The 21,160-nt window shown below is 43.9% G+C and overlaps 2 protein-coding genes across 2 annotated transcripts in view; both read left to right on the top strand.

Annotated features, from left to right (window-relative positions):
• EXPH5 (exophilin 5) overlaps positions 1 to 14,693 on the top strand; it is a 78,100-nt gene extending 63,407 nt beyond the window's left edge. The window contains exons 5-6 of the mRNA XM_047072421.1: positions 4,944 to 5,079; positions 9,020 to 14,693. Coding sequence (XP_046928377.1) covers positions 4,944 to 5,079; positions 9,020 to 14,406 — 5,523 coding nt within the window. The 3' untranslated portion in view covers positions 14,407 to 14,693. The remainder of the gene's footprint in view (positions 1 to 4,943; positions 5,080 to 9,019) is intronic.
• Positions 14,694 to 20,627: 5,934 nt separating this feature from the next.
• Positions 20,628 to 21,160, top strand: part of POGLUT3 (protein O-glucosyltransferase 3) — a 28,805-nt gene continuing 28,272 nt past the window's right edge. The window contains exon 1 of the mRNA XM_047071594.1: positions 20,628 to 20,829. Coding sequence (XP_046927550.1) covers positions 20,628 to 20,829 — 202 coding nt within the window. The remainder of the gene's footprint in view (positions 20,830 to 21,160) is intronic.

Below are 21,160 nucleotides of genomic sequence, written 5' to 3'. Positions count from 1 at the left end.
CAAGGCCAGGACCATGTCTGCGCTCTTGTCTCTCCCCATGGCTTGGCACAATCTGAGCATTCAGAAATTGAAAGAAGAAATGAATGAGTGCTTTTAAGCTGCAGGTGCATTGGTGGATTTGGCCTTTGCCAGAAAACAGAGAACACATTCAGGAACACTCTGAAAAATTAATCTGTTGGCTTTGCCAAGGCGTTTGATAATATCACTGAGCTCAGGCTTCAGCTCTGACAGCTGTTGTACAGGTTTGGCCGCCCTAGGAAGTTCTCAGATAGTCTAAGGTTACTCTGTGACAGAAGGTTTGTTTGTCTCATCATGTCAGGATTGCAGACAATATCAGTAGAGTGAATTGGGTTGAGTAAAAGGCCTCATTTTGCTCAGCCTCTTTTATGCACCGTGTTTGAGAATGTAACAGACATCCTAAAAGCCAGCATTTTCGGACTCTGGTGTCTAATTCTTTGGAACACTTTTCTAGTTCTTTTTTAAAAAAAAATTTTTTAATGTTCATTTATTTCTGAGACAGGGAGAGACAGAGCATGAGTGGTGGAGGGGCAGAGAGAGAGGGAGACACAGAACCCGAAGCAGGCTCCATGCTCCGAGCTGTCAGCACAGAGCCCGATGTGGGGCCCGAACCCACAAACTGTGAGATCGTGACCTGAGCTGAAGTCGGTCGCTAAACCGACTGAGCCACCCAGGCGCCCAACACTTTTTTAGTTCTTTAGACTATAAGCATTGGCAGGAATCCTCCAGGAAATCCTCTGTAACCCCAGAAAAATAGCGATGACTAACAATGAGGACTCGGTAAGTGCTGGCCACCATTCGAAAGTGTTTTACAGCGATTAATTCATAATCGTCAGCATCACCCAACGAGTGGGGGAGGGGTGCTGCTACTCTTATCGTCATTCTTACTTCTTCATTTTACTAAGAAAGAAGCGAAGGTAGAGAAAGGTTAAGTAACTTGTCCAAAGTTATGCCACTATTAAGAGGCAGAAGTAGGGTTTTGAACTGGGTGGAACTCATGTGTTTGACCACTAGGCTTTCTTCCCTTAGATGTGCTTTTCCGAGTCCTAATACTGTACATATTTGGTGTCTCAATTTTTGTAATCTTTACTAGAAATCTCATATGTGTAATTTTCCACCTTGGTCTGCCATAAATCAGTCCCTAACTGCATGTACGTGGAGGGCATGGAATGCTTAAAGCAAGGTTTTTATCCACAGGGTTTATCAGCTAAATAAGGATCGTGTACGTGAGTAAAATACCAGTAAACAGCAACATAAAGAACAGGGTTAGGGGTCAGATCACAGGAGTGTGAGTAGTCAGTGCCACCAGTTATTATTCATATGACTTAAGTAAGGCACTTATCCAGGATTCAGTGTTTCATCTGCAGAATGGGAATGATAATCCCTACATCACTTGCAAATTTGTTCTAAGGATCTGATGAGAGAGGATGTTTTGAAAGTATATTGAAAACGGAAGAAATGGGTGATTTTGCTCAAATATAAGATAGGTGGTATCGAATGACTGTACAAAAAATGGGTTGGAGAAACGGGAAAAGGTATGGCAGGAAGAGAGGTGTTGGAATTCTGCTCAGTAAATACTAGTGAGTCACTTACACATGGATACTATGCTGGGTGCACAGGATACAGAGGAGAATACTAGTTATTTTAGAAGGTGGTCCACTTACAGGGTCCTAACCCATTTGTCTTCAAATGCTTGGTTTCTTGGATCAGGGCGGGGACTGAAATGTGCGATAGACAGGAAGGAGAGAGGTCTAGTGGTAAAGTAGAAGTGGAAAGAAGGTCAACACTTCAGTAGGATATCATGGGTATAATAATATGCACCACGATGGGTGTAAAACCACGATAGTAACTAATTCTTCCCAGGGAGAAGAGCTCGCAGAAACAGAGATGAGCTGGACACTGAAGGGCGCATTGCCATTTTCTGAGAGAAGAGCAGAGAGGGCCGAGATAAGAGCAGAGACGTGGAGGTCTAGGACGAAGGGCACGACATTTTAGAGAACTGTGTATGGTGAACTTGGAGCACAGGGCCCTTGAAGAGAGTTGGGGAGAGGAATGGCTGAAATTCAAGGTTGGAATAGCATTTCAACCCGATTTTGCTGCATGGAGGTGTTTTGAACCTCCTCCTCTAGGCTAGAATGGAAAATAGGCTTCATCTCTTACGGCAACTTCATGACACAAAACATGGTTCGGAGGAGGGTTCTGAGTCCAAGATGGAATCCTGACTGAGGATCCGTGTGTGCTCTGGGCCCCAGAGGGATTTACCTCCGTTCTAGGTAAGAGGAAACCTCTTCCCAGCAGCCTCAGAAGATGCTTCCAGCTAGGATAGAGTGTGCTAATAAACTAATATAACAGTAAAGACAGGTGATTCGGCCTGGGCTCTGGAATCTCACAGACTGGGAAGAAATCCTTCCCTCCACCAGCGTGACCTGAATCAATTGACCTGACCTCTTGAAACCTCTTTTTTCTCAAAGTGGTCGTAATAATAGTACCAACTTCATCGGGTGGTTAAAATAATGAAATAAGGTAACCTGTATACAATGCTAGGCACATTGCCTAGACCATTCAGCTGCTGCTGCTGCTGCTAATAAAAACTAATTATGATACTGCTCACATACAGCTCAAATAAAAGGGATCTATAGAGCAGTAATAGTGTTCAGTCTTCTCTGTGTTTGGTACCTACCGTTGCCTAGCATGACTTTTTTCTTTTTAACATTAGAGACAGAGAGAAAGACACAGAGAGAGAAAATGCATATGAATCCCAAGCAGGCTCCATGCTCAGCGAAGAGCCTGATGTGGGGCTTGATCCCATGACCCTGGGATCGTGACCTGAGCCAAAATCAAGAGTCGAGCTCAACCAACTGAGCCGCCCCTAGAGACTTTTTTAACCATTTTGTCACTGGAAAAAATACCCTTGCAGAGTTCAAATTGAGTGTAAACAAACGCTCTGTATTTTCTCTTAGTCATATAACTTGTACCTCTGTGTAGGGGAAACATCCTTAACATGTGGGATGAGTAGTGTTGGTCTTGACGCAGAGGATTCGGGCAGACGTATGACCAAAGAAAGTTATATTCAGGGTCTCTAGTGGGCGATAATCCCTCCCATCTTTGAGAGGTTCATTTTCGCCTGAGCCCTCAGTCCAAGTATTTTTCACTTATGTACAAATTTGCATTATAAAAGGCATATGATCCAGGGGGCCAAAAGGAATGTATTCTGGTCTAGATAGAGGAAATCTGGAGTTTGTTTGGGTGTTAAAAATGGTTGAGAGACACTGATGCCAGCCATTCTCTTAATCAGATGCATGTAGTCCACATGAGTGATTAGTTTCTGGTTATATTACCTCCAAATGGGATCTTACTGTAGTTTTGTTTTGCCTCTAGTATTTGTTTACTTCTGAATTTTATATTAGTGTGTTAAATTATATCCAATGATCTACATCCTAAGTTATCACAGGATTGTTTCTCAGTTATTCATAAATCTCTGTGTATATTCCATTACACATAGAACTGAAAATCACAAGTCAGTGAAATTGGGGCAGGGCTCCTACAAGACATAATGATTTAGATCTTGAGGAAGAAACTAGCAGGAGTAAAAATACTGGATTGTGAGGAATATAGAAATCAGGAGAACCCGGGGTTTGGAATTGGACAGACCTGTGATAGAGAAGTAAAAAAGCTGGAGCTTTGGAAAAGTTAGAGATTGGTCTTGGGCATTCAAGGGAAATGAAACATAATGGCGAACACCAAATGGAAAGAGAAAACTTGGGGGGAAGAGGCACCCAAGCAGCAAGGACTGGGGAGCAGAGTGAGCTGACCACAGTGGCTGAATGGAAAGTGCTGGCCTTGTTCAGGGACGGGTGCAGAAGGAGTTACAGACGGAGTCCTCGGCGAAGAGATGGTGTGACAGAGGAAATGCAAATGGTGTTTTGGCAAAAGAAGGTGAAGCTGTGGGAGGGGGTAATCCCCCAAGGTCAGGGAGACAAATTAAGCTTGAATGTAGGGTAGTGATGGATTTGGAGAAATCAAGATAGGGGGCGCCTGGGTGGCTCGGTCAGTTAAGCGTCTGACTTCCGCTCAGGTCATGATCTCGTGGTGAGTTCGAGCCCTGTGTCGGGCTCTGTGCTGACAGCTCAGAGCCTGGAGCCTGCTTTGGATTCTGTGTCCCCCTCTCTCTCTGCCCTTACCCCACACTCGTTCTCTCCCTCTCTCTCTCAAAAATAAGTAAAAATTAAAAAAATTAAAATATATCAAGATAAACAGTTGCTGTAAAGAAAGGAAAACATCATTAGCTCTACATCATCCTCCTAAACCCTGTAAAACCAGCAATGGTGTTTCAAAAAAAACCCAACCATTTATAAGGTCATACTTTGTAGTGCTTTTGATTCAGAGAGCACCATTAATCAGTGCCTTATGTCTGTCCGGGAGGTTCCGCCATTCTGCATGAACGCTATGGATAGAAATACTTTTTGTTTTCATCTAAGTGCAAGTTCACAAATCTTAAGGTCCACTAGAAGCTTCAGGTAGCCAGCTCTTGACAGACCTGAGGACGGTGTTAAATCTAAAATTCCAGCCACTGGGGCCATGAAGACCACACTCCCAATTCAAGAGAGGTCGATTTCTTCACTGTTTTCCAGGAACCTCCCTAAGATTTGTGTGGTGCTGTGTAAGTTTGTAGGAGTGTTTGGCAGACAGATGCTCAATAATTGCTTGCAGACTCATACTAAAAACCATTAGTGTAGGTACAGAGAAGTTTGTGATCACTTGCAAATGACAGAAACAATGAAACACTGTACGTTGAGAAAGAAGTGTTAGAAAAATTGATGTGTGGTCCTTAGGCTTTACGTTTTGGGAAATTTTTGCAGAGACACATGAGTGTTCTGGCTAGGGAAGGTCCACAAATAATCTTGCATTTTCTGTTTTAAAATTAGCAGGCCAAAATACACAGTTCACCTCTGGAAAATCAACCGGTTGACAGTGTCTTTGTCCCCGGGCGAGCAGGCATGAGGGAGGGAAGTGGTATGCCTCCCTGGGATGCTTCACTGCTGGAAAATGAGTTTTTCCAAGGTAAGTCTATGCATTGAACTGCCTTGGGACTCCCTGCGCTAAAGCAAATGGTGATTACAGTTTGTATTAAAATGCTCGAAACATATCATACCCTGTACTTTATTTTTGAAATCCTTTTATTTACCTTATCTGAAGAGGAGGCCGTTATGCTATTTATTGTATTGTTTTATGTTTATTTATTTTCGAGAGACAAAGCGAGAGTAGGGAAGGGGCAGAGAGAGCGAGGGAGACAGAGAATCCCAAGCAGGCTATGTGCTGACAGGACAGAGCCCATTGTGGGGCTCAGTCTCACAAACCGTGAGATCATGACCTGAGCCAAAATCAAGAGTGGGATGCTCAACCAACGGAGGCACCCAGGTGTACCTGTTATCTGCTATTAACACAAATATTAAAGAATCTTATATTTGAATATAATCTAAACAAATATGCCCACACCAAGGCTGATAAATCTGTGGAGTGAGAGTAATGTTTAATATTAACCTCAGGTAAAAGGAAATGCCTTTTTAGGAAATATGTCTAAAAAGTACTGTTCCTAACAGATTTTATTGCTCCCAATCAGTACCTAAAGGCACAGTGATGAAATCTAACTGTTGTTGAACAATTAGTCTTGTACAACAGATGACAATAAAGACTGAAACAGATTCCAAAAGTAACTACATGCACGTGAATGTTATTATTATATAAGCATAGCTCCTTTTTTAAAAATGTTTTTAATGTTTATTTATTTTTGAGAAAGAGAAAGAGAGGGAGAGAGCATGAGCAGGGGAGGGGCAGAGAGAGAGAGGGAGACATAGAATCTGAAGCAGGCTCCAGTCTCTGAGCCATCAGCACAGAGCCCAATGCAGGGCTTGAACTCATGAACCATGAGACCATGACCTGAGCCAAGGTCAGACGCTTCACAGACTGAACCACCCAGGTGCCCCAAGCATGGCTTCTCTTTGCATAAGTTATTCGGTATCAAAAATAAGGCTGGGCATCTAAAAGTGAACTCTGAAGTCATTCACCAGCTTCACCCCGAGGAACTAAATCCGATTTGCAAAGGCAAGGGCACTGTAGTTGGGACAGGTGGGGTGGTCAGTGAGGGATGTCCAGCTAGGGGGTCAGCCTTTCAGTAAGATGGTTCCTGGCAGAGAACTTGCTTCAGAGAAAAGAAGCCCAGAGGAAAATCTCTGTTCCAAAACACAGCTTTTGCTAGTACAGGAGAGCTACTGTTTACAAAATGAAAAAAAATGATTTGTCTTCTCTGAAAATAAAGAGGAAACACAGATTTTTTTTTTTTTTTTTTTTTTTTTTTACCTCAAGAGTAATGAATAAAACAGCATTACTTGGGATTATAAGTGGCTTTGAACAATTTAGAAGCTTTCTCTGGGGATGTTAAGAGGTGTTATATCTGGGGAGGATTCCAGGTGATTTCACCTCTTTTGTTATACTTTCCTCTATTTTCTGTTATTACCATATATATGTTGCCCTTGTAGGCAGCAAAAGACTTTAAGAGAAAAAAAAACTACGAACAGCTTGAAACAGAGAACAGAAATCAGAGACATTTTATTACAATTTGTTTTAAAGACGGATTTTTACTCATTACATAGTTTTGTTTCCTTTTTGCCTCACCTTACAGTTTGGCACTGTTTGATTTTTGTGTGTGTAGATATATGGAATTATTTCAGAGACTGGAGATAATTTTCTTTCTTCATTTTTTTATTTCAGGATGATTCCCTGAAGAATTCCTTAGTTATAGATATTTAATGCTCAAGATTAGTTCTTCTGCTGGCTGTGCATACTTAAATAGCACCAGCTTACAAATAAAATAGGGTGGGGAAAATCCAGAACATCAAAACTGTCTTCAGTACCTGCCTTAACCTAGTTGACATGTCCGCAGATACATCCCACATATGTTCACAAATACTGACTCTGTCACTGCAGAGTTAAAATCAGAATTTTTAAATGATTATTTATTTACTCTTGAGGCGGGGAGGGACAGAGAGACACACACACAGAATCCAAAGCAGGCTCCAGGCTCTGAGCTGTCGGCACAGAGCCCGACGCGGAGCTCGAGCCCACAAACCATGAGATCGTGACCTGAGCCGAAGTCAGATGCTTAACCAACTGAGCCACCCAGGTGCCCCCAAATCAAATTTTTTTAATGACAAACAGAGGAAGAAAGGTGTGACTTCTCCAGCAGCTTAAATAATCCCATAACTTATTTCTCAGACAACTTTTGATTCTCATTAATGAACATTTCTTCAATAAACACATAACCTATGTGTTTGTATTTATTGGAACATGAATGTGGTAAAGTATATCCACTATAGGATGGCCCTTAGGGAATCTTGAGACCTTAAAAGATTATGGTTCTATTCAAATTCTGAGAGGTTTTTATTGAGGAAAAGAGGTCAAATATGATTAAATAAACACAATTCAAAGACACAGAGCCTGTGGTCCTTGTAAGCATGACCTCTGGGGCTCGGATTGCCCTAGGTCCTCTGTATTATGAAGAGGTCACTGAACTCTGACATGGACACCGCCCTCTGAGCTTGCCATTGAGAGAAACAGGAGCAAACGTTGCTTAACGGCAGCGACTTCAAATCCTTGTAACGTTATGAGCTTATAGTGAAATCATCTTTATAGTTCACTAAAAGAAAGAATGAAAAGCGAGCTTTTGTGGCACAGGCGCCGCATTGTGCAGACCCAGGAGGCGGACTGCCTGGATCCACTTACTGGCTGTGTGTCGCCAACAACTGCATCTGTTCATGCCTCAGTTTCCTCATTTATAAGACAAGCACAGTAATAGTACCAATCTTACAAGGTTATGTGAGGATTTAATGAGTTAATAAATTAAGTGTTTAGAACTGGGCCTGACACATAGAAAGTACAATATTATAGGGGTGATAATGGGTCTTAATTTTTCCAGGGAAAAAACAATCGACCATGAGCAGATCATTTAACAATATTGTATAGAACTCTAAACTTTATGTGTTGCTCAAATCCATCCAAATAAGAATGTTTATAAATTTTTTAAATTTTTATTTGTTTATGTATTTATTTATTTATTTATTTAGAGAGCTAGAGCATGAGTGGGGGGAGGGGCAGAGAGAAGGGAGACACAGAATTGGAAGCAGGGTCCAGGCTCTGAGCTGTCAGCACAGTGCCCGACGCGGGGCTGGAACTCACGAACTGTGAGATCATGACTTCAGCCAAAGTCGGACGCTTAACCGACTGAGCCACCCGGGTGCTCCTATAAATTTTATAAAGTGTGTTTATAAATTACATGCTTAAGCTTTTGATAGTAGTGCCATTTGCTTAACAGTACGACTAAGAAATCACGCATTATTTATAGACTCTCATTTTTATTGCAATCCTCTGAGGTAAACATGGTGGGAAATATCTTAGCTACCCTAGTGACACAAAAGATGAGCTAAAAAGTAAAAACACCACAATTAAAATGTTGTGGTTAGAAAACAAAAATGTAGCTTTATGTTCTTAAGGCATCGGGGAAGGTTAGTTTTGAAAAAGTATGATTTGGAAAAGCGTGAAAAAAGAAACTTCTACTACAACCTTGTAAAAGTCTCAGTCTCTTAAAAACATAATCTAAATTAATGTCACCACATTTATATAAAGAGTCGCCTGGGTGGCTCAGTCGAGTGAGCGTCCAATTTTGGCTTGGGTCATGATCTCATGGTTCGTGGGTTCGAGCCCCGCGTCGGGCTCTGTGCTGACAGCTCGCGGCCTGGAGCCTGCCTCAGATTCGGTGTCTTCCTCTCTCTCTCTGCCTCTCCCCTACTCATGCTCTCTCTGTCTCTCAAAAATAAACATTAAAAACATTTTTTTAAAATAATAAATGATTTTATTTCTTGAAGAAGGACCTCAAAAACTCATTATTATTAGACTGTAAAATCTCATACAAAAAAAAAACCAAACCTGACTCATATTCTCCTTTCAGTTTTAGACGACTTGGATAATAAACTGGCTCAGGAACAATGTCCAAGCTCAGGGAATACCACAGCACCTCTCAACTATGGATCAAGAGCACAGTGCAGTCATTTTTACTCCAGGGGGAACACGCACGGAAATATCACGGGAAGGTACCAAAACCACCATAATGGAGCTTCTAATATGTCTATCTATGACATCCTAAGACCAGGAACCCCTAGGGAAGGTTTTAAAACCTTTTCTCCTAGAACAAAAACAATTTATGATATGTACAGGACAAGGGAGCCCAGACTCTCAAAAGAAGATTACGTGCAAAAGAATAGTTTCGGTAGTACTTCTCTGTGTTTCGACAGCAGGCAGCCATCAACTTCACCGGCGACGATATATTTCACAACAAGAAGCTTACATTTTCCAACAATAACTCAGAACAAGAGTGGGTTTATACCACCAAGACACCAGCAGAGCCCAAAGAGAACTCCTTTATCATCCATTATATGGAATAGATCAGATTCTTCCGGAGGTAGGCAGAGCCAGGAAGAATTCCTGGGGGCACCTTCACCGATGGAGATTGACTCTGCTGACCAGTATGTGTATCCCAGGTGTTTTCAGGAGAATAGGAGATACGAATTTTACCGTTCACAGAGTGTTTACCAAGGTGTTCATTTAGACGCCTGCATGGATAATGCGATGAGTCCTGACCCATTTGAGAACTCAGAAAATATGCCATTCTACCATCAAGAACACCCATTTGCTAGATCTTTCTCTAGCAATACCTTTGGACGAAACAGGGAACAGAGATTTAAACAAAGTCCTCTTTGGGGCCAACACGAAGAACATCCTTTCTGGTCTGACTTCCCTCAAAGTAGGCATCCATTCACTTCTCACAGAGACTCCGAAATGATATCCATGGAAGTATCAGCTGGTCACAGCCATAGCATTCATTCTCAACACTGGGGATCATTTTCTCCTGGTTACAAAACAAATATTTTCAGAGATCATGAAGAGACACATCTCTGGCAGTTTGACTCTCAGACAACCACGCTGGAGAGCACGGAGGTGTCACGAGGCAATGAGAGCCAGACGACTCATTTCAGCATGCCAAACGTTTGCCCTGGGACTGGTCCCAGCTATCACAGCACATCTGGCAGGTCAGTATGCCAACAGGGCGGTCCTCCTACAGAAGTGCACCTGGACAAAGAACCTTACTCGTTTGGAAATACTCAGACGACTCTAGCATCCTCATTCAACACCTCCTTCCCCCCGATTCCCGATGACAGAGGGAACCCTCAGAGGCCCAGCTTTCAGAATCCCACAGTTGCTGTGCACAAAATTAAGCCCGCCTCTCTGCCAATAAAAAGCTATACGGAAGTCACTGTGGCCAAGAGCGATTCGGTCGATTCTCCACCTCTTACTGAAAGCCCACCCAGTATCTTGGTCACACAAGTGACTAAGGAGAAAGTCTTGAAGGAATCTCATCGGGAAGAAGACAAACAACTACACAAGATGGACCGGACACACATGACAAGTGAAGTCCCCCAACCGGTCTCACAGACAGTAACCTCTAACCATGCCTCTGACGTTCAAAATCCCCTCTCCCAGGACTCAGCCAAGGGCAAAGGGTTTGCTTTTAATGCATCTACCACAGCAAGTTCAAAGAGGTCACCTGGAGTCATTTCCAGGAAAGAGAGCCCCAAAATTCATATATCACACAGAGAGCAATCCAATGAACTCAAAAAAGATAAGAATCACACGGGGGACAGAAAACTTGGCTCAGCAACTTCCCTTGCTTTCATTCAGGAACGCACAACAGCGTCTTGGCCCAGCCCAGGTCAAGGTTGTCACCAGGAAGTAAGAGCAAGTACTGAAGCTATTTCAGGCATTATTAAAAATAACCACTGGAGCTCTGAACCTGCTGATGGTCAAAAGGCACAGTCTGCAGAAAAGCCTGCTATTTCAGATACCAAGGAAGAACAAGGTACCACAAGTCCTTCCACCAACTGTAGCAAACCAGCTGCTCGTCGTAAGATCCCACGCGATTCTTCAGATCTGTCATCGGGTATGCTACCTGGCTCCTCACCATCGAATAATTCTTTCCTTGACACTCCGGCGATTCCTTCAACAACAGTGTTCTCCAGGAAAAGTCCTTCGGGCAGGGATCCATCTCCGGGAGAAAGAGCACAAAAGGACAATGATAGCAAGGACCAAAGTGATCAGTTTGCCCTAAGCCCCTCAGAAAACCCAAAGCGTAACAATGAGTGTGTACTTGTACACAATGAGGCAGTTGATGTTGCCAAATGGCGTTCTCACTCTCCTTTCAAGGATGGGAAAGGAAAAGGAAAAGTAAGGCGACGCATAGCCTCTCTGGAGAAGTTAAGCAAAATGGAAAGTAGATCAGCACCCACCAGTGATAACAGTAGCTCCGTGGAGATGAATCAGAGCAATTCCAAGCCTCCTGAAGTTCACACGACTTCCTGCTCCTCACCAACAAAATCAGCCAGATTTCTCATCAGTAACAGGAAGTCGGAAAGTAAGATAATGGCTTCTCCGTGTAGGAATGAACCACTTCCATTCCAAGTCAAAAATAATGTGGAACACCCAGCAGGGAAGTATACATTGAACAAATTCGGTCCCAGTTCTTCTGAGTCAGAAAGCAAATGTTCCAAAGCAGTGTCAGACTCGGTCCCAGTAGCACCTGAAGCCACAGAGAAGGTGACAAGCCTGAAAAACAGTGGGTTTGCTTCTGTTAGAAAAGGACCACTTCCGTTCCTCATCAAGAGGGCCGTGTCGTGTCCGTCAGGGGTACCAGATGCCTCAGATGGGAGAGACAAAAGAGAAGAATGCTTGGTCTCAAACACAGATGCTTCTGCTGTAACACTAAAACCTTGGGAGGCGATCATTAGCCCTCTGGAAAATAATTCACCTGTTAGCGATTTGTCTTCGCCAAAAAGACACCACCAAAAGGAATACTTTCCAGAATGCACTGAAAAGGATGGTAAAATTGCTGCCTCCAGGACAGGCCTATTTTCCCTTTCAAACGAAGACCCTCTGCCTTTCTCTTCAGACGCGTCAAGAAAAGAACGTGGGAAAACGTTACGTAAATTTAAGACCACTAGTACGTTTTCTGTTTCTGGCGATGAAGATAATGTAAAATGTCTTGAGGTGGTTTCAGTATATTACACCCTACCAAGGAAATACAGCAAAAAATTCTCTAACATTCTTGAAAAGTATACACGGTATATCGATTCACTTACGGAATCAACTAAAGTGGAGACTGAAACCTTTCCCAATGCTTTTGAAAAAGAAAAGCTAAATTATTCTACCCAAGAGCAGTCAGGAACACCTTCATCTGAAGGTCTAAAGATGCTGGTCACCTCTGCTCAGGAGAAGACCCACTGTCTTTCTCGCACCAGTGAAAATATGACTGCTTCACAATTACCAAGCATTTGGCCCTCAGAACCAACATTACAGGAAGTGGATTCTACTGAGGCACGTGTTTCTCTTCATAAAGGAGAATCTAAAACTGGAGAGATTTCCCCAGATAACTTCGCTAAAACACCCCTAGGTGATTCAGAGAGCAGAAAAGAGAGAGGGAAAAGATTGCAAAGCGAAACTCTGCCTCCTTCATCAATGCTTCAGGAAAAAAAAGGTACAGAAGAGAAAGCTGAAAACTGTCAGCAATCCAGTAAATCGGGCAACAGTGGTCCTTCTAATCTCCCAGCCCATTCAGAAGAGAATGTTGGAAGTTCCCAAAATGGAAGAAGTTCCGGGGAATGTGTAGGTACTAGGATAGCCATCACAGCTCCTGGAACTGGAGAAGGCCTTCCGAGAGAGATCGAGGACGGTAGTTCCAATGGATTGCAGCCTAGTCAAGTAAGAGGGGAAATTGGAACAGATTTCCAAAAAGACACTAGTAAACCACTTTCTGACTTGGAAAGCCAAGTCTTTGCTCTTACTCCAGCTTTGCATAAACTACAGCTTTTTGAAGGGACTTGTTCAGGTGAACCAGATTTAGACAGTTTGCAGTCTGAACCCAGAGAGCTACCTCCAAGGAGTCAGGAGATAAGCATGACAGAGAACAGCAAGGCTGAAGATGAAATGCTAAAGTTGGCATGGGATCAACCTTCATTTCCTGGAGGAAGCAGTAAACAGAAAACCAGCTTGGATGACCCAGAAAAAGGGAAAAACAGATCCGTAGTTAAACACAGATTGGCAGCCATGTCCAAAGCAAGCAGAAAATTCCCAGCTAAAGATTTAAGCCCCAGAAGACACGTAGCTACTATCTTCCCCCAAAGTGGGAACAGTTCTGGCTTTGGCAGCTTATCTCTTGGCACGGCCGAGTGCAACCTGCCGTCCCCTGAGCCTACTCCAAAGTCCATAGAGTCCAGAAATGAAAGCAGGTTGAGTCGCGATATAACGGATGTGGAAAAGTCAGAGAACTCTCTCCAGGTTACTGTAATACCCAGTAGAGAAGCTTCTACACACTTAAGCAATCCGAAGTCTAACAGCATTTCACAGCTACAGCAGAATGGGTCTAAAAATATCTCAGAATCATCACCAAAGTATGAGAAGTCTAAAGATGTAACAGCAGCTCAGACTTTGGAAAGCGAGTCAAGAACTTTGGCCCAACCCACATTCCCCAACCTCGGGGAAGCAGACTTCTCTGACCATCAGAGAAGAATAAACCCTCCTTTTCCTTTGGAGCCTACAGAGAAATCTAGAGTAAGCATTCCATTGGCCAATTATCAGCAACAACAAAGAAGTGCTTCATCTCTGGAGTGGGGACCTGAACTGCACCCCTATCGTTCAAACAGTTTAAAAAGCATCAATGTGCACGGTGATCTGGTACGCAAAAGTCATCCTCCAAAGGTCAGGGGGCGCCATTTTTCTGAGAGCACTTCTATTGACAATGCCCTGAGTGAACTGACCCTCGGGGATGAATTCTCTGGCAACAGCGGATACAGTCGAAGATTCAGATCCTTTTCTGAGCTTTCCTCCTGTGATGGAAATGAAAACCGGACTTTGGGTGGTGGCAGAACAAAAATGGGGCCCAAGTTTGCAACATCTATATCTAGACCTATTGACTATGGAATTTTTGGGAAAGAACAACAGTTGGCTTTCTTGGAGAATGTAAAGAGGTCACTCACACAAGGAAGATTATGGAAACCAAGTTTTCTTAAGAACCCCGGCTTCCTGAAAGATGATGTAATTAACCATCCTCAGCCAACAGAGCTACCAAGCTCAGATTCTCCGAGCGGCCAGATGCCGGAAGATGCCTTATCTCCAGGCGCACCACTTTGTATCTATGAAAAGACTCCAGTAGACTCAGATTGTGACACGGACACAACCACGGATGACGAATACTATCTGGATGAAAATGACAAAGAGTCAGAACTGTGAGGCTTCTTCAGTAACATGCGTATAACCTTTCCACCAAAAGTTTGTGATGGAAATCAAGTGTACATGTGTATGCCCTTGAGAAGGACACATATAAAAAAGATCTAGTGTGGGCAGCAGCTGCTCTGAAACTACCCAGATTCTCTTTTTCTCCCCCCACTCTATAATATATAAACATATGTAAGCATTATATGCTTCCTAAATTCTAGAACAAATGAATTCTTGTTTTGGGGGGGGGGGTTCTCTGCCGTTTTCTACATCTATCTATCTATCTATCTATCTATCTATCTATATATTCTTAGCCTTTCTCCCCTCCCTCCACTTCATCTCTAATTCACTATCCAATTTTGGCTTTCTGCTTTACTCTCTCCCTAACTTTTTTTTACACCTTTCACTGTCATTTACAACCCTAGTGTCCCAGGCGTACACAAAACTTATTAATTACCCAGAACAACCAGAAAATTCTGTATGGCCTCTTCCAATCCATGCCCTATATTCAGGACATTAAAAAAAATGTAGGGATGATGACAGTGGAGTAAATATTATCATCCTGTTTGACTCATCAGCATTTAGAAGGATTAGGGTTTTTTTTTCTTTCTTTCAAACAAAGATAAGGAAATTTTCACAAGGGCATGGTGTTATATCCATAGTGAAGCCAGGGAGCAGATGTTTGATGTATTTGTTGAGGTTACAGAAGAGGAGCTGAATCCCTTTCAAACCAAAAAATATGAGTACTCCTGGCAATACTTTTGAAGACATTGGTACGGTCTGGGTGACTTGTTAAGGACTGAATTAAAAAAAAATTTTTTTTTAACGTTTATTTATTTTTGAGAGAGAGAGTGCAAGCTGGGGAGGGGCAGAGAGAGAGAGAGACAAAGAATCTGAAGCGGGCTCCAGGCTCTGAGCTGTCAGCCCAGAGCCCGACGCGGGGCTCCACCTTAGGAACCATGAGATCACTGCCTGAGCCGAAGTTGGACGCTTAACCCACTGAGCCACCCAGGCATCCCTAAGGGCTGAATTTTAATCTAGTCAATGAGACTCAGACTAGGCAACATGCTGGTGCAGAAGGTGGGTTGGCCACAGACTGTGCTTAGGAAGGGAGCATGACTGGGCCTGCAGGTACACGGACGTCTGTCATGAGACTGGTTTATCCTCACTGCAGCTTTCTCCTCAGCTGGTTTTTCTCATTTCTCCAGGACAATCCATTTCTCTATTTTTATTTGCAGGATAGAACACTTTTTTTTTTTTTTTTCTGTGCGTGTTCTTGTCATGAATATCCAGCGGGAGCACTGGCCAAGCCCCTCAAATGCTGCTGAGTCAGGTCAGACGCCCTGGGATTCAGTCTTCTTTGCAGGATCATTTACCAAACCCACGGGGAATGATAAGGCAGAGCTTCTAAGGGCTTGTCGCTAGGATTCTCTCAATAATTTATCTAGGCTAAATACGTCTCATACTCACCCATAACTTGATTTCTAACTCTTTAGTTGCCAGGCAGAACTTCTGGAACTTTCTCTCCTAACAGGATCAACACCAGTAGATGGCAGTGAAGATAATTGACTAGAACTACAGAAAGCAATGCCACCTGGGATTTTCATACTATGAGGGTCAATGGGAGTGGTTTTCATTTTGATTGGTTTATATTTGCTTCCTGGCCTAACTTTATTCTCCATTGTTCTCACCTAGTCTGTTTCATCCATGTAAATTAAGGATAATGGTAGTGCTGGTGAAGCAAACCGAGATCTGGAACTGATAGAAATGCAAGAAAGAGCTATATTATTATTATCCTCGTAACCATTGCTTTGCCCGGAAGCAAAATGCTACAGCTAGTTTACATCATTTCCAGGACTCTCAAAACCAGTAAACATGTGGTAACTAACATGAAAGCTATTCCCTGAGTCTGTAAATTGTTTTAAAGTTCAGGCTCCCACCAATACCAAGCTCAAAGAGACTAATCGTAGCATTTTAAATCAACTGTTCTGAATATTTGAATTTGTATGGTAAAGAGCAAATAACATTCCATCCCTTTTTTTTATGTTTGTAAATTCTGCCTTTCCCCTTTTTGTATTTATCTGATTACTTAAGTGAAATTTTCATAAACCATGACTTAAGTTTTCCATGTAGTTTTTAAGATATTCAGAGTTAATATTTTAATATTAAGCTTCTCAGTTTTTGAAAAATGATCGGCTTGCAAGCTCTATTTCAGTAAATACTCTGAGTTTACATGTATGTTACAAAAGGTGAAATGAAGTTACCTTATTTTTCACTGAGTTTAGGCTATAGCAACCGTCAGTTAAGGTGAGGATGAACAGCTACCCCGAGGTCCTACTACTCCCCTGCACTAGAATCTACTATTTGAATTCGAAGGTAATTAATTGATGACCACCATTGCACTATTTGCCTGTTGGTCTGGCTCAAGAATCAAGAAATCCGAAAATTCACACAAATAGCACCTTCTGTAGTTTTATACTTTTATAAAAACACTTCGTTAAAGAAGTACAGCCAATTTCTATGTATTTTAACATACAGACTGCTGCTTTTTAATATTCATTTTTGGTATAGCTATAGTAATTTATAATCGTCATTTTTATACCCCTGACTTGTTTTCTCAAGGATACGATCATTATTAAAATAAACATTCACGTAAATGGAGTAAATCATGAGGGAATCTGTTCTAAGAAGTACCTTTAAATTATTAACTTGTTTAGATAATGTACTTCAACTGGACCCTGTAAAGTTTATTTAAAATAGGGCTTCGTGAGGTTGTTTCCGTTTTTAGAGACCTCCTTCGAAATAATTTACCCCTTTACGTTGTAAATACAATGATGCTTATCAAACTCCCAACTGCTACTAACAAGGTTTTGACTGATAGAAAGTGAATAAAAGCAACTTTGCATAGAAGGTAAATGGGTGCCTGTACTAAAATTGAGAAACTCGCACCTCCATAAGAGCACTATTCTCTGTGGAATGCTAGAAGGTTGAAGTGGACTTATTGCTAAGTTTATTGTTAACGGTAGTGATAATGCTTTAGAATATCCCGTTTAAATGTACGGGGTAAATATGTAAATATGTTACTTTCCAAGCAAGTTGGTGAATGTATGACCACTTAGGGGCTCTCTGTGATTGGCACACCTGTGTTTCTGAAGCAAGCAAGCCTTAAGCACTTTTATTAAAATGTTAAAATGTCAAAGAATCCTTTTATGTACCTGTTCTCAATCGTTTTCTCTAGACATGAAAAGTGTTCACAAGACAAGGTGCAAATTTAAAACGATGCCTGTGTTGAAATAAATGATTTAAACAGATGCACCGTTTGACTTGTTTTTTGTTTTTTGTTTTTTGTTTTTTTTATTCCCAGCCTCAAATGATTATTTTTTAAGTGTGAAAGTTTCAGGAAAAATTCTAAAAAGGTGGCAGGGGTAGATGGGGGTGCCAGATGCATTCAAACAAATCTCTCTGGTTGTTGAATGAGATCAGCCTTATATGGAGTTTTAAAAACACATTGACTTCTCTTTTTCATTCGTCTGCAAAAGCAATCAACCAGCACAGGGAGATCAGTCTATCTGGTTGCAGACCAGGGGAGGAATGAAGAAAGTCTGGCATCTCTGTCTGAGAGGAAGAGGGAGCTCCATGGAGTTGGGTTATCCAGTGCCCAGTAGCATTGGTGAAAACCCAACAGTTCTTTCCAGTTGAAATATAAGACACGCAACATTAACAAATTAATAGATTTGTACTCATCTTGTGTCTTTTCTAGAAAAGCAACTGAAAGGCTGTTTCTCTGCCAAGGACAGCAGAGTGTTGTCATCTTGAATACGTGCGGTTGTCTTATTAAAATTTACCACAGTACATTGGTTCAGCCAGGATGTTTAGCTGTAGACAACATAATCCTCTCGGGATTGGCTCAGAGAAAAAGGGCCTCCTTGCAAAGCATCTGCAGTTTGCTCACAAACACACTGATAGGGAAGACAAAACAGATAATTCAGTGGAAATTCCAGCACCAATATCTCAAACCATGTCACAGCATTGGACTGCCATGGGAGCAGCTGTGTGACTTCCCACATCAGGAGGGAACCAACACACAGACTCACTGCATTCACTCCGGGGAAGTCACTGCAATAGACACAGCAGCACTGGTATGGACGGACTTACACGTAAGCATTTTTATTGCTACGATGTTCGTTGTGGCAAAACTGGCAACGGCGCACTCAGTAAGAAATGACCGAGGGGCACCTGGGCGGCTCAGTCGGTTCAGTGTCTGACTCGTCTCGGGTCACCATCTCGCGGTTCGCGGGTTGGAACCCTGCATTGGGCTCTGTGCTGTCAGCACAGAGACCTGCTTCTGATCCTCCGTCCTCCTCTGTCTCGGCCCCTCCCCCACCCACGCATACACTCTCCCTCTCTCTCAAAAATAAACATTAAAAAAAGGGGGAGGCGCCTGGGTGGCTCAGTTGGTTAAGCTTCCGACTTCCGCTCAGGTCACGATCTCACTGTTAGTTTGAGCCCCGTGTTGGGGGCTGTGGTGACAGCTCGGAGTCTGGAGCCTGCTTCAGATTCTGTCTCTCCCTCTCTCTCTCTGCCCCTCCCCCTCTCGCAGTCTGCCTCTCTCTCTCTCTCAAATACATAAACATTAAAAAAATTTTTTTACACTAAAAAAAAAAAAGAATCTAGTCAAGGCACTGGTTGATCTGAAGAGAGATGCTTTTAAAGATACAGATTAAAATGAGAAAAAAAAAACAGGTTCGTATAGATTCAGTATTGCTAAACAGGAGTTCAGAGACAATTGTATGGCTTGATAATGTTCTCAAAAAATACTGGGTGTTACCACAAGTATTATGTAATATATTAGGATATATTATGTAATATATGTATATAAATATATATATATGGCCATATTTTACATATCATATCCTCTCATATCAGCTAACCCTCAGATTATTTCTCCAGAAATTTTTTAAAGTCTGATTTTGGAAGAATGGGAATAAAATGTGTTCTGCACAGTTTTTCAAAGTGATAGCTAAAGCACAGCAATGCTTTCCATTTAAAGCATGCAGACAACTCCACAAATAAAACCTATCAATGAAAGTAGTACTAAATAATGCTACACTTTAGCCTTATCATTTACCACTGATTTACTACCAGTTTCTGAAGATCTTTCTAAAATACAAAGAACACTGTCTACAACCTCTACTCAGTATTACTAAAATGGGTCAAGAGAACAGGGACGGGTTGTGCCCTGGTAAAAGGGAATCATAGCAAGAATGCTGGGTAGTCCAATTACCGCCAGGAGATGAACAGAGAGGGTGCCTGGTTCTAGCGTTTCTGAATAGGGGTCCTGAGTCAAGAGGGTGCAGAATCCCTGTGTCCACTCCACTTCGGGTTCGCCCTGGCTCACGCAGCCCGAGCACAGTGTTTATTTTCTTGGAATAGATTTGAACCATAAGCAGATAAAAGAAACAAAAATAATTAACAAATGTGGATCAGTCAGAAGAAAAGGCAGCCAGTGGCTTCCAGCGCTTAGGGATCCTGCCAGTCTCTTCCCGAACCCACCTTCCACATCTGAGTGACCAAGACCAGTCATACCTCATCAGTTTCAGGGGACAGGAGCCACCTGACAGACGGGAAGCTCACCGGCCAGGCTCAAGGTAAGCCTTCCGCCCCGAATCCGGTTACCCCGGTGCCCAACAGCTCCCTTGGGGTCTGTCGCAAACCTAGTGGACGCTCCGAAAACACTTGTCGAGAAAAGCCGAGTGTAGGGGGAAGGAGATTAGGGAGAAGCTGGGGGAATCTCAGAGCAGAGGACCACAGAGCTTTCAGAGGTGGCGTGGGGAGGGGAGCCAGGACCGTGCCAGTCGCTCTGCACCTTGTAAACCCAGTGAAATCGTGGGCTAAAGGCGTCTTCCTAAACGACTTGGAAGTTCTTCGCTGCGGGGGCCCTTGGCTCGCCCCCGTCACCCCCACCCCGCAATCACCACTGTGCTGGCGTCCTTTAAAAACGGTGGATGAGCTCCGGCAACCGGAGGAGGGGGCGGCCGAGGGCGCAGGCTCGCAGCCTCGGCCGCTGGGAGCCGCGCCCTCCGCTGACCCCAGGGCGAGGCGCACGGAGCTTGGGGCCCGGAGAGGGCGGGGCGGCGGGAGGCCGCGCACAGGCCCGCCCCTGGAGCCCGGCCCCTCCCCGCCGCCCCGCCGCCCCGTCGCCGCCGGCGCCGAGCTGACCGCCGGGCCCCGCGACCATGCCCCGCCTCCCGCGGGCCGCGCTGCTGCCGCTGCAGCTCGCCCTGCTCGTGGGCGCCGGGGCCCCCGAGGCGTCGGTGAGCGCGCCGCGGAGCCTGGTGTGGGGGCCCGGGCTGCGGCCCGGCGTCGTCCTGCCCGTGCGCTATTTCTACCTGCAGGCCGTGGACTCGGAGGGCCTGAACTTCACTCGCTCGCCCCCAGGTAGCGTTGAGCCGCCGGCCTCCGCGCGCCCCGGTCCCCGCCGCCTGCGTGGCGTCCTTTCCCCCCCCCGGTCGCCCTTCCCGCGGGTCCGGCCGCCTCCCTTGGCGCCCCCGCCTCCCCGGACGCACCGGGAGGGCATCGCAGGGCGAAGTCCACTGAGTGAGTGAGTGAGTGAATGAATGAATGAATGAATGAATGAACTCCCAGGGCCCTAACTGGGACGAGGCGTGGGCCCCGGGGTCCAGCTGCAGGCGCTCGGCGAGGCCGGGGACTCACACGCCCTAGCCGACCACGCCAGCTGTGACGCAGGGAGCGCCCCCAAGCGGTGAGT

Source organism: Lynx rufus, unplaced genomic scaffold (assembly GCF_022079265.1).
Source record: "Lynx rufus isolate CCGP_SWC_20201006 ecotype Redwood Valley unplaced genomic scaffold, mLynRuf1.p SCAF_9, whole genome shotgun sequence".
NCBI lineage: Eukaryota > Metazoa > Chordata > Mammalia > Carnivora > Felidae > Lynx > Lynx rufus.
Note: the sequence above shows the minus strand (reverse complement) of the source record. Positions and strands in the feature narration are given on the sequence as shown.